Here is a 17,950-nt window from a genome sequence, read left to right on the forward strand (position 1 = left end):
AGCTTACATTTTGAGCAGAGGCTTCTGCACTTTTTTTTTTCTATACCAAGGGTAACCAAGCAGCCCACACATTTTTTTTCCTTTAGTATTAGGGCTACACATACAATGCTGGCACATTACACACTAATTTTAAGAATACAAGGTCAATCACATCAGAGGACATACACTGGATCATTTGATCAGAAGACAATTGATCTTCTTCTAGTATTTTTGCTGGGATTGGTGAAACAATATGGTAGTCAGGGTGTAATAAAATATGCAAAAAACATGCAAACCTCACATATCTAATGCACCAGATGATGGCCAAAAAAACCCATCCTCTAACCTTCAATTGAAGAGAAGAGTGGTTAGCACTTAAAGTGATACTAAATACTAGGTATTTATATCTTAATGTATAAAAAAAAAAAAAAAAACTGCCCAGTACCATTTTATGCCTTTGTGTCCCCAATCACCTGTGGTCCTCTGTCACTGCTGCCAGGTCCACCGTGATCCACGGTATTCCCAAAATATCTGGGTTTTACAGGAAGGTACTGAGAAGAGACGGCATGATAGGCTCCTGATGTTGTCAAATTACCAGAAGAAGGTAATAGAAGGGAGCAGGGGAGTGGCTTACTGTATGTTGTGTGTCTATGAACGCACACAGCTTGGTTCAGGTCCCACAGAGGAGCACAGGTGTCTTTACATGTAGCTAAAGGAGACATCCACGAAGAGGTGTGGTGAAGTGACAGTGGTAAGAGAAGAAAAGGGAAGATTTTAAAGAACAGCAGTCATCTAATTTAAGTGTGGACCTCCCCTTAAAAATGGGTTTAATATTATTGTAAGCTGGCCATACAGAACAAAATCTGGTTGTACAGTTGGATAATCCTTTAACAAAACTGTAATGTGAAGACAAACGTAAACAATCCAACATCACATCAGGATGGTCATGGATGGCCATGTATGGTCAGACTTGGACAGAATCCTGTCAGTATTGCCTCTCAATTTAATGAATTATTCTAAAGGCAAAAAGTAGAAATTCAACAATGAAATCATGTTTCTTTTCTGATTTTCATATATTTGTTTTAGATATTTATCTAGGACAGAAACTTTATTTACCAAAGTAGACACACTAACCTTCTCTGAACTGTCAGTCTTCAATAATTATAATTGTTATTACAATCTTATGCTCAGCAATTTCAATTACTTTGCCCCATTAACTTTTAATGTTTATACCTGAAGGGTGGTACATGAATCTATGATCATTGTAAAGTTTTCCCTATGTGAACCAACCGCTTTGAAACCTGATTTGTTTTGCTCTCGTCTTGTGCTTCCCTTGTCACATTATTAGATTTCATAAAGTATATGAATTTTTACAAAACCCTTGAAGCGACTGAACATATTAAAAAGGTCATCTGGCCTTCACATGTTTCTTTGTAGATTAAAATATATGTTTAACATAGTTGAGAGATTTTAATTTATACAAAGAATCAGGCGCCACTGCCATAACATACAAGGTGAAATGTTTTTTAGAAGACGTGTTCTTGGCAGTTGATTGCCATTTCCAATGAAAACCTTAACCACTTAAGGACCGAGACTCTTTTTGAGATGTGTTTGTTTACAAGTTAAAAGCATGTTTTTTTCGCTAGAAAATTAAAAAAAGTATAATGTTTGGGAATTCTAACACCCAAGAGAATAAAATGGCGGTTGTTGCAATACCTGTCACACTGTATTTGCGCAGTGGTCTATTTCTTTTGGAAAAAAATAAAAATAAATTAAAAAAAATAAGACAACAGTAAAGTTAGCCCAATTTTTTTTCATCTTTTGAAAGATGTTATGCCAAGTAAATTGATACCAAACATGTCACGCTTCAAAATTGCACCAGCTCGTGGAATGGCGACAAACTTTTACCCTTAAAAATCTTCATAGGCGACATTAAAAAAAAAAAAAAATCTACAGTTTGCATGTTTTAAGTTACAGAGGAGATCTATGGCTAGAATTATTGAGCTTGCTCTACCAATCGTGGTAATACCCCACATGTGTCGTTTAAACACCGTTTTCATATGTAGGTGCTACTCGCGTATGGTTTTGCTCCTGCACGTGAGCTCGGCGGAACGCATTTAGAATTTTTTTTCTTATTTTACCTTTTATTTTTACACTATTTAAAAAATAAACATTCTGTCACTTTTATTCCTATTACAACATTATAAACATCCCTTGTTATAAAAAAAAAAAAAAAAAAAGCATGACAGGACCTCTTAAATATGAGATTTGTGAGATCTGGGGTCAAAAAGAACTTCGCTCTCATATTTACACTTAAATACAAAATAATAATAAAAAAAAAATAATAAAAAAAATTGTCACTTATGGACATATATTTTTTCAGCAAATGCCACTTTGAATCTCCAATGGACTTTATATGCTACTTGTAGCACTTGTCACTTTTAATGCTTGCAGCACTGGTTTATGAATTGACAAAATAGCACTTGGCACTTTATGTAAATATTAATTCATGTATACTAATTGAATCTATAGCCGATATTAGGTTTATGTTTACATTTTTTACACTTTTATTTGAATGCTATAACCGGCCATTTGCTTGCACTCTTTGTCACCTATTTTTGGGATTAATTTTTTTTGTACAAATTCTATGATAGAAAAGCACTTGGCAAGCACTAGACACACCTTCTATTGTGCTCCCCTTAAACAAGCAGGGCCATACCCACTCTGTAATCCCTACTAAAAGCACTTCAACTTACCTGATCGTTCACTCCCCTGGCAGATGATAGGCTGATGGTGGACTGTCCCTCAGTGGCATTATATCCAATATTATGGGCCCTACACTGGTCTTGATGATATCAGGGCAGTAGACTGGTAGAGACTGGAGAATATGCTGTGGGGACCTGCCTAGCAGCATGAAGGAGGGGAGGACTAGGTAGTTAGGGCCTCTATGCCCCCAGACCTAAATGAGTAATTATGGACACAAACACTGCCAGGGATAATTTCTATATTTCCTGAAGCTGTGCTTTGAAGCCGATGCCCTCAAAACCACAGGCAAAGAGAAGTACTTTTTATATGACCCATCCGATCTGCTTATAAGCAATTTGCATAATAGAGCTTGGTTCTATACACAGGCAAAACATGATCTGAGGTGTCTGGAACTATCAAAGCCCGCTCATCACGATCAACACTATCCACCATCACAAGAGGCATACTATCTGAAAGCTTTGCAAATATAAAAGTGTTTTGTACACATCAAGGTTGATTTACTAAAGGCAAATATAATGTGCACTGCAAGTTGCTCTCGCTCTGAAATGAGGGAAAGCTCTGCTGATTTCTGTCATCCAATCATGTGCAAGCAAAAATGCTGTTTTTTTACCTTGCATGTAATTGGGTATTTTTGCAAAGTGAAGCTTTGCAGCATTTACTAAGCTCTGGAGCAAGTGCACAGTATATTTGCCTTTAGTAAATCAACCCCACTGTTCTTCTACAAGCTGAAATTAATGTGTACAAAACCTGTAAATGTAACCCAAGTACAATTTGTAAGGTTTTATTCGACTAAGGTAGACACTTAGTGTCTAGCGCCTCATCCTAAGAAATCAAATATTCAAAAAGAGGGGGGGGAATCACGGTGCTTACAGATAACGGAAACTATACATAGATAAAATATACATAAATTATGAACAACATTAAACATTAAAAACCAAACATAGCAATTTGTTCAGTTTTGTTAAATATCTCCATTATGGTGGTCATTTAAAAGGGATCCAATTGAACAGAGATTTGTTATTCGTATGCTATCATATGCTATTAGGATAGCATACGAATATCAAATCTCTGTTCAACTGGAACCCTTCTTATATGACCACCATAATGGATATATTTAACAAAACGCAACAAATTGCCATGCATTATCTGTAAACACCGTGATAATACCCTCCCACCCCCCCCCTTTTTTTGAATTTTTGAAACCCAAGTACATTACTGTGCAGCACAGGGGCTTAGTGGTTAGCACTTCTTCCTTGTAGCACTGGGGTCCCTGGTTTGAAATCTGTTCAGAGGTTAGCATGTTCTTCCTAGGCTTGTGTGGGCTCCATCCCACACTCCAAAGATATGCTGGTAAATTGACTGAATCCCATCTAAAATTTGTCCTAGTACTGTATGTGGGAGATTTATTAAAACTAGTGCACACAGAATCTGGTGCTGCCGTGCATAATACCCAATCAGCTTCTAAATGCATCTTGTTCAATTAAGCTTTGAAAACAAAAACCTAGAAGCGGATTGGTTACTATGCACAGCTGCATCCACCGGCTGGACGGACAGCCAAGCAAAGCAATGATCTCACTTCCAGTTTTTCAAAATCTAAAGCATTCACAGACATGCTTTAAAGTGCAGAAGCGCGATTTGGGTGCTCCATAAAGAGCACATGTCACATTCCTGTTGCTGTCATAAGGATGTTTATATTCTTTGTGACAACAGTAAAAGTGAAAAAAAAAAGGAAAAATGAAAGAAACAGTGTAAAAAATAAATAAAAAATAAAGTGTTCAATCCTCCCGTGTGTAAACACACGCGTTGATCCCACAAGTATGCAAACAGCGATCATCCCACACATGCAAGGTATTACCACGAATGACAGATCATGGCCAGCAATTCTAGCATGGATAGTAACATTTACATGGTCTTTTTTTGCCGTTGCAGGAGCGTGCACAAATTGAAAGCGCAACATGTTAGCTGTCTAAATACTTGGTGTAACATCGTTTATATTTTACAAAAAAAACTGGGCTAGGTATTGTTTTCTTTAATAAAAAAAAAAAAAAAAAAAAAAAAAAAAAAAAAGGAAGAAGACGAAGACGAAGACGAAGACGAAGACGACGGTTTTTTCCCCGAAGATTGCGTTTATAAAACCGCCACACAAACTGTGTCAGAAAGAAAAAAAATTGCAAAACCTACCAATTTATTCCCTAGGGCCTCTGCTTTAAAAAATATATAAAATGTTTGGGGTACTAACGAATTTTCTAGCAAAAAATACTGATTGTTACATGTGAACAAAGTGCCAGAAAAGGCCTGGTCTGGAGGTGGTTAAACATGCCAATGTTAGATAACTCTGCAAACACTCTCAGATATACCAGCAATTCTGGAAATGCCAGAGTCGTCAATATTACCAGTATGGGTATGTACACCATACAAATTAAATGTGATGCTGTGATTATAGATAAGATCCAACAACATGACTATGCAAGAAGAAAGTGGGATCATCAATAGCCTAAAGGACATAATATTTATTATTACCAAAGGACAGTTTGCCTTGAGATGAATCAAAAATGTAAATATGTCAAACCATATGACTGTAGGTAATAACATAAGGATAAAGTTATCTACAGACAGAACAGAGGAACTTCACTTGTCTGTCTGTTGCACATACAAAATGCTTTTTACGTTTTCATGAAAATTAAGTCCACAAATTATACGCAATGCATAGGAGAATAAGACAACAATGTGCGACAGGCACTGGTTAATGACATAGGCATTTTGCCCATTTTCTAAAATGTAGTAGACAAGTGCCTTAATACAAAGCAAGGTAATTTAATATATTTTGAGAATAAAAGGGATCAGTACAAAATGTAATTGTGGAGTACACAAAATCTCTTCTTTCAAGGACAAAATATCACCTAAGACTACAGCGAGGTTATTGCAAGCCATTATGCTTTAGGGCATATGAGAAAAGAAAATTGATGGGGGATGTAGAGCATCAAGGTGTTATAAGATCAGAGAGACAATTTAGAAACCATCTTATAAGCACTGACAGCCAAGGCAAGATTTTTAGCTATACCAGTTTCTTAGACATGGTCCTTTGACTTAAATGCCCTTGTATCTATTAATCTATAGACAGCCATGTCACACGTATACTGTACTACAAAAGCTACCTTTGGAACCTACTGCTGCCTGAGATTCAGTAATAAGAAATGCAAGCTATATGTTTATGTTGTAAGAATTTGTGTATATATACACACAAATGTTGGAATTGATTTTCTTTAAAGTGTTACTAAACCCAGGACCCTGCATTCACTACAACTAGTCTCCCACAGTACACCGAACATGGAAATGCAATTAAATTAGTAAATTGAAACTGCTAATAAGCGTTTCTCATCAGCAGTATATAGCAGTCTTGTGATTTCTATCAGTGTCTGACCGAGCACTGGTTAAAGCTTGTAGGAGGAGATTTTATTTGCCCCTGACTGTCCTATGAGGCTGCATGACCCCTGACTATCTGGACAGTGCTGATCACATGCACCTTCCCCTAAAAACAAATAAAAAAAACTCTCTAGCAAGACACACCAAACTGAGAATGTGCAGAGTGCCCCAAGGCTCTGTGCTATCAGCAGATGGATGGAGGACTGTGGAAGAAGGGGAGATCAGAGTAGACCGAACTAAACAGTCTTTACACAATACACAGGATTGACCCCATGTAGATTCCACAGTGGACAACAAGCATGCTTTACTGCATATACAGATTGATTTTACAGTTGTGGGGAAATTTTTGCTAGTAAAGTGGGGGATAGCCATAGAGATAATTTCACTCAGTCGAACAGCTTAAAATATATTGCAACATACATAAAGAATATTCCCAGTTTACATGCCTCTAGAGTAGTTTGTCTATATTTGTAAAAAACAGTGGTGTAGTGGTTAGCACTCTCACCAAACAGCAATACGGTCAATGGTTCAAATCCCAACCACTACACCATCTGCTTGGAGTTTGCATGTTTTCCCTGTGCCTGCGCAGGTTTCCTATGGGTACTCCAGTTTCCTCCCACACTCCATAGGCATGCCGGTAGGTTAATCAGATCCCATCTATAAAATTGGCCCTAGTATGTGTATGTAAGCACGTTGGGACTCTACGGGGTAAAGGGCCGCACTATATCAAGATGCAACACAACTTTTGCTTTCATTGGCCTTACAAGGTTATTGGAAGTCTCAATGACCAACAGAAAGGTGCAGGGGGTGGGATAGGGCAGGCCAGTGTTGGACTTTAAGGGCCTGTTGATTTTTTAAATGAATTAAGGCATGCAATTTAAAAAAAATGTTTTCCAATCACTACTGCGTTCAGTTCCAGTGCTTTAACCACTTGCCTATCAGGGTATTTTTTTTTAATTGTTCACATACTTTTTAAAATCTGCATTTTTTGCTAGACAATTCCCACTAAACATTATATATTTTCTCAAAGCAGAGGCCATAGAGAATAAAATGGTGGCCGTTTAATGGTTTTTATCACATGATAAAATGCTCAACTGTTTATCAAAGGCAAATTTTCAAAAAAAATAAAAATAAAAATCTACTTGCTTGAATTTCAGTGACACAAACAATATAATACTCAATTTTTTTTACATAAAATAAAATGAGGTTATGTGCAGTAAATGTGCTTACTTAAGGCCAATGAGGTGCATGTCATCTGCTAGACTTTTCCCTTTAATTTACAATTTACTTTTTAATTGAATGTTGTGAGTAGTACAGCTATTACCATTTTTCCACTGTGACAACTGACTGTAATGCCGCGTACACATGATCAGACTATCTAGCGGACTTAGTCTGGCGGACAAACCACCATAAAGTCCGCCGGACTGTCCGAATGAGCAGACCTGCCCACACATGTGACTTTTCCAGCGGACTAGGTCGGGCGGATTATCCGCCGTACTTTTGAAATGAACAGGCTTGCCCACACACACGGAGGAAAGTCTGTTTATTTTGAGCGCGGCTCCAGGTAGCCGGGTCTAGCGAAGGAAGCGCCGCTGGCTCCGTTACCTGGTATGGAGTTAAAGGGGAAGCCCTACGCCGAAAAAACGGCGTGGGGGTCCCCCCAGGTCCATATCAGACCCTTATCTGAGCAGGCAACCCGGCAGGTCAGGAAAGGGGGTGGGGATGAGCGAGCGCCCCCCCTCCTGAGCTGTACCAGGCCGCTTGCCCTCAACATGGGGGAGTGCTTTGGGGAAGGGGGGCCGCAAGGCCCCCCACCCCAAAGCACCTTGTCCCCATGTTGATGAGGACAAGGGCCTCTTCCCAACAACCCTGGCCGTTGGTTGTCGGGGTCTGTGGGCAGGGGGCTTATCGGAATCCGGGAGCCCCCAGATCCCGCCCCCCACCCTATGTGAATGAGTATGGAGTACAATGTACCCCTACCCATTCACCTGTGAAAAAAATGTAAAAAAAAAACACAACACACAAGGGTTAAAATAGTTTATTGCACAGCTCTGGGGGTTTTCGCGCCGCCCTCTTCTTCGGACTTCGGGGGTCTTGTCCCCCTCTTCGGTTGTTCTTGCCGGGCCTCCGTGCCTTCTTCTAGCTTTTACAAGCAGTGGCCTCTGTCTTCTGTCGTCGCCACCGCCGCCTCCTTCTCTTCTTGAGCTGTTGCCTCGTCGCTGTCTCTGGCCACAATGACAGGCACGTGGCGACTTATATAGGGACATCGGCGGATGATGTCCCCGTCCATTATGATGTTACAGTCCCAGCATCCTATGGGACTGACATCATAATGGGCAGGGACATCATCCGGCGATGTCCCTATATAAGTCGCCCCGCTTGCCTGTCATTGTGGCCAGAGACAGCGACGAGGCAACAGCGCAAGAAGAGAAGAAGAACAGAAGAACAGAAGGCGGCGACAGACCGGGCCACCGCTTGTAAAAGAGCTAGAAGGCGCGGAGGCCCAGCAAGAAGAACCGAAGAGGGAGGCAAGACCCCCGAAGAGGGGGACAATACCCCCGAAGTCGGAAGAAGAGGGCGGCATCGAAGAAGAAAGCCGGGCTCCTCCGCTAGTGAAAGAGCTAGCAAAAGAGCAGAAGATAGCGGAGGAGTCTGGCAAGAAGACCCCCGAAGACGGAAGAAGACCCCCGGAGCTGTGCAATAAACTATTTTAACCCTTGTGTGTTGTGTTTTTTTTTACATTTTTTTCACAGGTGAATGGGTAGGGGTACATCGTACCCCATAATCATTCACATAGGGTGGGGGGCCAGGATCTGGGGCCCCCTTATTAAAGGGGGCTCCCGGATGCCTATAAGCCCCCCACCCCCAGACCGACAACCAACGGCCAGGGTTGTTGGGAAGGTGCTTTGGGGTGGGGGGGCTGCACGGCCCCCTTCCATGTTGAGGGCACACGGCCTGATACAGCCCAGGAGGAAGGCGCTCGCTCGTCCCCACCCCCTTTCCTGACCGGCCAGGTTGCGTGCTCGGATAAGGGTCTGATATGGACCTGGGGGGGACCCCAATGCCGTTTTTTCGGTGTAGGGCTTCCCCTTTAACTCCATACCAGGTGACAGGGCCAGCAATGCTTCCTTCGCTGGTCCCGGCTACCTGGAGCCGCGCTCAAAATGAACAGACTTTTCTCCGTGCGGGAAAAGTCCATTCATTTTAAAAGTATGGCGGACTAGCACACACACGGCCGTATTGTCTGCTGGACTGTGAGTCTGGCGGACACATTTTGGTGCAAAACTACTTTTAGTCCGCAGGTCTTTTGGGTAAAAAAAAAAGTCAGCCGGAGCCCACACACGGGGGATTGACTTTTCCCCCGGATTGTTTGATCGTGTATACACGGCATTAGGCATCCACCCCTGCAGAGTTGACTGTGGCTGCTCCTGCCCAATCACAGAGCACTCTGCAGGTTGTAAATGGGTGCACATAATGCAAAGTCTTCTGTGAATGGACAGTAGAGGGGCAAGCAGAGCAGCTGCTGAGTAATAAAATATTTTGATAGCTTATTCCCAAGTTGCCCATAGTAAACCAGCACATTTTAGAAAGTGGCTAAATCTCTTGAGTTCAGCTTCAAAGTATTGTATTAGGTTAAAGATATGCATGTTTTAAAACCACAACCATTTAACTGAATGCCCTGCCTATAATTAAAGCATTCTCCATCTACAGTGGCTGGCTAACTGAATGCACACCAAAAAAAGGTGTTCCTTGAAAAAAAAATTTAAACGTTGGCAACTATGTGCTTGTAGACTAGTTCTTAGGGTACTAGGACAAGAGGATCAGTAGAGAGGGGTCAAAGTTCTTTGAATGTTTAAGCAACTACAATTTTTATTTTCTCCTGTTTGGTGGTCTGTACAGTAAACGTTAGTTCTGTACATAAAGACTGCAAGATGCCTCTAGCAGAACATTTTAGTGAAAACAAATGCTACCATCACATGACAAGGAGGAGTGGATCTGGTTAAAAAAGGGACATCATCATTCAAGTCTGCATAGGGTAGCATAATATTTAAATACCGTGCACACAGGTCCCTAATAATTTTATTGTACAACATGTAGGCTAATGTCACTATACCTGAAATGGGATTTACTGTGTGAATTCCCAAAGCAATATTAAGCTCCTCTTTACAATGAAAAATCACATATGGAGTGAATGAGAATTACTTACTCTTCATACAGGGAAGACTGCAGGCTTTTATTGCCAAGGTGGTTTTGTCCATTTGCTAGCCATCCAATTTAAAACTGCTATTTTTAATGGACAACAGTACTTTACATTGCCCTCAAGGGTAGCAAGCTTTTATTAAGCTATGTCAAGCAGAGAACCAAACTAATGAAAGCTCCAAGCAGTTCGTGAAGATGCCCTCTTAATTCTAAAGCTCTGTGCCATAAATAACCCTTTAATCAGGATAGCTAGGAATTTGGACACAATGTAGAAAAGGTCAGTTAATAATAACCTAACCTTCTTGCAGAATATTAAATGTAAAAATAATATTTTGACAATGATCCTCAAATAAAGAATACTAAATATTCATAAACAATTTTTTTTACAAAACCAAAAAAACAAATCCATTGTTATTTTTATAAGAATATACCGCTCCAGGTTTTTTTTTTTTATTTTTTTTTTTTTATTTGCCTTGTTTATGGCTTGAACCACTTTATACACGTTTCCATTAATGTGGGGATTCAGCACCGGCAACAGAACCACGCCAGTATAATGTGCTGCAGTAATAGGATCACATGAAGACTTTGTACCATGTACACACAAGCTCAGAATTCCAGTTGAACAGAAAGACGAGTTTATATCACTAATATCTAATCTATGTAAGGCCCATTATTGTAAGGTATTTCAAAGCTTAAAAACTTTGGGAAAACTGAATGTTCCCCCTGGACGCTGCTCCCCTACTGCAAGGGTTAACTGCTCATTGATATCTATGGGGCTGAGGAAAGAAGTTTTACATATTTCTGCTCAGGCAGGCTCCTTAGTGCTCCTGGACTGGTCCCTGCAGCCCCTTCTTCGGCCGCCTAAGGTCATCTGACATTATCAAGATCAAAGCATGGACCATAGCCCTGCACTGGATATGATACAGCTGGACAGTTCACTGTTGGATCTGAGGAGCGTGCCATTTGATGGGGGAGCGTAGGATCGAGGTAATTGTGCTCTTGCACTTTCCTAGTATAAGTGAGCAGTTAACTCCTGCAGTGTGTCCATTGCAAGGGTGTTCTTTAGGCTTTCCCAGAGTTCAGCTTTAAATATAATCATGCCTTATGTCATTTTTTTTTCCTCTTTTGCTGAAACACTGATAAACAGGTTGAAAAAAATATTTTCCCATATGTGCACTCAACGTCTGTAGAGGAGAGGCCCGCAGAATTACAGAAAGAAGACTTTAATTTGGGTTTATTTTGAGACTTAGGCTGTCCATACATTATACAATTTCCTTTAACTATTTAGTGCAAGGGCTTTATTGATTGCATACACACTAAGTGTTTAAGGTATAACCTCATTTTATAAGGCTTTGGAAAATCTACAGAAAGAAATTGTATAATGTATGGCCAGCCTTAGACAATAAATCTACCAATAAATGGTGAACTGCAGAATAACTTTAAGTGTATAATAAGCTGTACCCTTGCGTGACCTGTTGCTTGTTTTTAAATGAAAGACAAGACACCTACTTCAGTGATAAGGAAAAGTCAATCTTGCTGGTCTCGCTGTTTCGCACCAGGTAACTTGCTTCTTTACAAAGCCTCAGGAGACTCTCTGCATCTGTGCGGCTGATTGCACCGTGGTACCAGCTGTGAGGGCATCAGATTATTAAAGAAAACAAAAGAACAAAAAGGTTGTCTCATTGAAGGGACGGGGTTGGCTACTACTCTATTCTCAATATAAAAAATGTCTGCATATTATTTAGAGGCACACACATATATAGAATATACACACACTGCATTTTTTTTCTTTTTTTTGCATGGAAATATTAAGATTTTGATAGCAATGAGGACCATTGTAGTTTATAGCAGTAAGTGAACCTCCATCTTTCTACTGCTAATTATGCTATCTGTTATAAACCAAAATATATCAGTCTGTGATTAGTGACATTTCACAGTTATGAGCAGCACCTAAAGTAAACACTGGAGGATTATGAAAGCATACATTTACCTTTTAACAAAAATAAATAAATGCAAATTTTTTTGCAGGTAGAAAGTGCATTTATTCTTTTGTTTCCGGAGCCTCTAAAGCATCACTAGTACCATGCAGGTTTCCTGCAGACCTGTCAATGTATCTATGTGCCCGTACGTCATAAGGGCAAGCAGATACAATCTGAGAGGAAGGCTCAATGAACTACCACAGTGCTGTGGTAGTTCATTAATAACTACAAGCCAACAGTCGCAACAGATGTCAGGACTCAGTTTTCCAATCAGAGGACTATGAATGAGTGACACAGCCAGGTGGGCGGAGCCACGTTTTTAAAAAATGTGACAGCTAGCAGGGGGAGAAAACCCCCGCTGGGGTGGTCAGAGAGGGTCATCTGTTCGTAAACATATTATACCCTGAATATGGGTGTAATGTAACATGTTACAAAAGGTGAACTTATCCTTTAAGGAGAAGGAAGGTGGAATTTGGTGGAGTCATACTTGGAGGAGGAGGCAGAATTGCCAGTCACTCACTATAAATTAGGTATTGGGTTTATGGCAATTATATTTCTAAAATGGAGACAGGAATAACCCAAAAACATATGGGGAGAGCGGGGGAAATTTGGACATCTTAGGAATTTGTACACAAAATGCACAAAATACATAATAAATGAACATATTTAATGGGAAGTCTACTTCATAAATATATATACTAGTGAAACAAGTTCACAATAGTGCCCCACATCCCTGATCGCCCAAGGTGAAATCTTGTATGCTAAAAAAGATGTAATAAAATACCTTTTAGGAATGTTGATGGGGCTCTGTTCTAACTTCTACAGCTAAAAAGAGCACTATGTGTAGATGCATAGGCAGGTGATTCCTTTGGCTTTGCTATGCAGATGGTGAACATACTAAACAAGAGAGTTAATGCATTCCAAAGCTAATGCAGAAATGTATTTTTATTTAAGTTGTAGCTCATCTAACAGTCTCCTAAATCTGTGATCAATTGTTTGATCCCAGTCTAAAAGGACTTTATTGTGCCCCAGCAACAATATTAATTATACTTACAATTGACTTTCTAATGGCAGGGAAGGATCTATCCTTTCTCCCACTGAGTTGGTGTGTTCTATACTTGGATTCTTGGTTGCCTTCAAGTTCCCAGCTGAGTGTCTGTGCGTGTGTCTGAGTCTGTCCTCTCTGGATGATGACATGCCTGTTTTATCAGTACCATCAAACTGGGCTGAAGAAAGAGAGAAAAACTATAAACTGTAATTTTGCTGACCACAGAACAGAAAGAACAAATGCATTAAAAAGAATTAAAGTAGAACTATAGGCATTTTTTGGATAGGGTAAGGGAGATTTAAAACTCCCTGCAAGATTTTTGCCATCTGTGTCCCATTGGAGAGATTTACCATTACTTACTGTTCCATAGCCAAAAACAGAAAGTGAGAAAAATCTCAGCAAACTACCGGAATATTTTGGGGACCCCCAGGCCATCAGAACTAATGTCCCTATTGGAAGATTTCCCCTCTACTAACTTTTCTGAGGACAACCCAAAAAGGTGAGATTTTCTTTTACATTCACTTTCAAAAATAACGTAAGCAGGACAAATGGAGAGGGTGAATCTCCCTAACTGGGACACAGACAACAACAACTGACAGATGTTCTAATCCCTCTCCACTATCAAAATTAAGAAAAATGTTTTGCCTTTAGTTTTACTTTAAAAGGGGGCATCTGTATTCATGTAACCTTGCCTATTTAGGGAAGGTCATGATACCTGCATAAGTCCTATGGATAAATTTGCTTCCTGTGCAATGTTTTTCACTGGAGGGTGTAGAAAACGACACTGAAGATTAATCTATCCTAAATATTCACACAATCAAGAAATTGCAATAAGCTACAGGTGATTGATCATGGTCTACAGCAAGGGTGCTCAACCTTTTGAAGAGTGAGGTCAACTTAAGTGATTCAGTAACTGGTCACAGGCCCCAATGAACTGAAATGGTTTAGAATTTTTTTATTTTGAATAGCACAATGAAGATTTTAAACAATCAAGATCATTTTTTGTGGAATTAATCCCTGTTGGATGATTACCCACTGTTTAAACACCATCACAAAAAGAAAGTTGGCTATAGGTTACCCCTGGGCTTGCAAGTGAGTTTCTGGAAAGGGAAATTTAAAGCCTCTGAAGGAGGACTTTGCAAAATTTGAAAACATATTTATGTCCCTATCTGATGCATTAAAATATGCCCCTTGGTCAGATAAGATTTGTATGAAATGTACTGAATACATTTATACTTTGTTCAAAAACAGGATGGGCAGTGGCTCCTGACACGCAGTAAAAACCCTGAGGACCATGGCATATAAACCCTGTCTAGACAGAAGAGCACTCATTTGCAAGCGTCACTGTGACTGGGCTGCAATTCAACTGCAGATAACTAAGAGTTCTATGGGAAGAATAGATATGGAAATCTAACCACATGTTACAAAGAGGAAATCAAGGACGACTCATTTAAACCAATGATTATTCCGTGTTGACCTTGCTGGTCATAGCCATCTTTGTATACATATAGATTTGAAGTCTGCATTTCATGGTAGAATAAGATAGTCATTGACCTTCATACATCGTAAGTATGTGCCACGATAACAGGCCAACCTAGTCCGTGAATGTCGGTGATAGGAAATATATCATCATTTAACACCCCCTATGTAACATAAGTACATAAGTAAATATGTGCATTAAAGTGCAATATTTTCTTGTATCGTACAAACACATACAAGTGAAAATATACATAATTGCAACAGAAAAACTATAAAAAAAAAAAAAACATCAAATTGTTTTTTTAAAGTCCATAATTCCAATCAATGTGTCGTCTGGATTAGTAGACCCACACCGAAAACAAAAGATAATTCCTTCATCATATATAATGAATCCACCCAATGTGTTCCAAATTGAAAAGCTGCTCACCAGATGGATGTGACCTCTTTATTTAAAAAGATGGTCTAATAAGCTTTTGGGAAATCCTCGATTAGATACCCTAGATACCCAGATGAGTGCTCTGAAATATGACCCCCTCTCCACCACAATATCCCATATGGAAGAAACAAATGGATACTACATAGCGAAATACCGTTGGTTTATTTAAAATCGTACATAAAACATGAAGGTTGTCTGCTTACATTTAAATGTGCCGCCTGGAAGGCCTATCATCAGGGGGATTGATTCCTTGTATTCGAGTGGGAGAATATCTGGATATTTATTTGAAACCATTAGTCACACAAGGAAAAGTCTATTTTAAGGATAGTAGAGAACTGATTAAGATGTTACAAAAATGTAAGGTTACCCCGAACACTATTTTGGTTACAGTAGATATAGAATCTCTGTATATCAACATTAAGAAACATGACCGGCCTAAAGGCAGTAAAATGGGCCCTGAAACAAATCATTAAAAGGGGTAAAAATTCAGCTTTTGATTGAGGGATTAAAAATAGCGATGGGCAACATTTTTTTCTGGTTTCAAAAGTAGAAAAAATATACATGACAAATGGGAGGAGCTTTTATAATGGCTTAGGGGGATACCCAAAAGCCAGTTTAGGCGAATGAAGAGAAACTGATAGTTTGGAGGATTTTAATACCCAATATTCTCATAACTAGGTTTATGGAGAAAGGGTACACTCCTCAAGAATTAGAACGTTGTAGGAACAATGCATCTACTATGGATAGAGAGTTCCTCTAATAGTAAACCAAAGAATTTTAAGGGAGATCGGAACTTCATTACAGGTGTCCATAGACAGTACAAAAAGGTTGAAAACATTTTTAAAAAACACTGGCCCATCCTCTTGAAGGATAAAAATCTAGGGCCCCTCCCCCTAATTAAACCGAAATTTATATATAGAAGAGCCCCAGGATTAAGAAATAAGATTGCACCCAATATTTCAGACTCCCCCTCCAAAAAAAAATTCTTAGATAGAGATCGTTTCTATTATTGCACTAGACTAGATGCAAAGTTCGCAATACTACAAAGAGAAAAAAAAATAGAAAAATAGAGAGGTTCCATTCTGTAGTAAGTAAACAAGAACATAAAATCAAGTCAAGATTATGTGCCATTTAGACCACATAACATACGTGTTGGAATGTCCATGCCCAATGCAATACGTCGGCAGGACCACACATAAGCTACAGACCAGGATTAATGAGCACGCCACTAATATTACTAACGGGTTTACAAAACTGTGCATCAAACCACTTTAGAATGTTCCATGATAGAGATCCCAGGCTACTTTTATGGGATAGATAAGATATCTAAACATTGGAGAGACACATCTTAAAGAAGTGGTTTCCAGGAACAAGACCTATCTTTTAAAAAAAAAAAAAGAGATCGCATCCATCTGGTGAGCAGCTTTCAATTTGGAGCACATTGAGTGGATTCAATATATATGGTGAAGGAATTTTCTTGCTTTTGGTGTGCGTCTACTAATCCAGACACATCATTGGAATTATGGACTTTCAAAACAATTTGTATTAATGATATATATACACACATATATACACACACTGTTCTGCCAAGCTGTGAGATCTTTGTAGTGGGAAGTAGTAGGAAGTTTAGTGCAAAAAAATATCCTCCACACTTCCAAGAGAATATATATATATATATATATATATATATATATATATATATATATATATATATATATATATATATATATATATATATATATATATATATATATATATATATATTATATATATATATATACACACACACACATACACACACACACACACACACACACACACACACGTTTTTTCTGTTATTGCAATTTATGTATCTTTTCACTTTGTGTTTGTACGATACAAAAAAAAATGCACTTTAATGCACAAATTCATGTTCATTTTGAAAACGAACCAGGAAAACATGCTGTTCTGCCAAGCTGCGAGATCTTTGAGGGACCTCAAAGTAGTGGGAAGTTTAGTGCAAAAAATATCCTCCCCACTAAGATATATGCCCAGATATTTTTTGTGAGATGTGGCCCATTTGAAAGGTAAATTGGTCTTAAGAAGGGTGGACAAAGATGCTGACTTTTGATAGTTGACATGGAAGAATGATAAGGCTTTGTGAGTCTTCACTTTACCAAACCTGCTCTCAGAACTGAACAGAGGGTTAGATCAGAAAAGAAAGTAGTCTGTGTACGCTGCCACCTTTGGAGACCAGGAGGGATTGATGTAAAGGCCTGTTATGTCTGGATTGTTTCTGACCAGACCTAAAAAGGGCTCAAAAGCCAGAGATATTTCGGGGGGAGAGGGATCACCCCTATACCCCCAAAATGTAACCTCTCCTTTTTAATTCCAAAGGAGGAGAGGTGTCTTAACTTTCACTTGTGCAGAAGGATTGAAATTGATATCTTGGATCTAAGTGCATCATCCACTGGCTCAGACCAACATGTCTAAGGGTCTCCGTCAGAATGTCCCAATTCATCTTATCAAATGCCTTTTCAGCGTCAGTCGACAGGAGTAGCATGGGGATCTTTTGGGCATAAGCAGCGTGGATCAAATTTACAGCCTTTATTATATTATCTTGAGCTTTCCTCATAGGGACAAATCCCACCTAGTCAGAAT

The 17,950-nt window shown here is 39.3% G+C and overlaps 1 protein-coding gene across 1 annotated transcript in view; it reads right to left on the reverse strand.

The window, feature by feature from the left end:
- Positions 1-17,950, reverse strand: part of SHF (Src homology 2 domain containing F) — a 334,666-nt gene that overhangs the window by 39,398 nt on the left and 277,318 nt on the right. The window contains 2 exon segments of the mRNA XM_077472515.1: positions 11,878-11,997; positions 13,402-13,573. Coding sequence (XP_077328641.1) covers positions 11,878-11,997; positions 13,402-13,573 — 292 coding nt within the window.

Source organism: Lithobates pipiens, unplaced genomic scaffold (genome assembly GCF_037356315.1).
Source record: "Lithobates pipiens isolate NorthernLeopardFrog02 unplaced genomic scaffold, aLitPip1_a1.2 Scaffold_8, whole genome shotgun sequence".
Taxonomy (NCBI): Eukaryota; Metazoa; Chordata; class Amphibia; order Anura; family Ranidae; genus Lithobates; species Lithobates pipiens.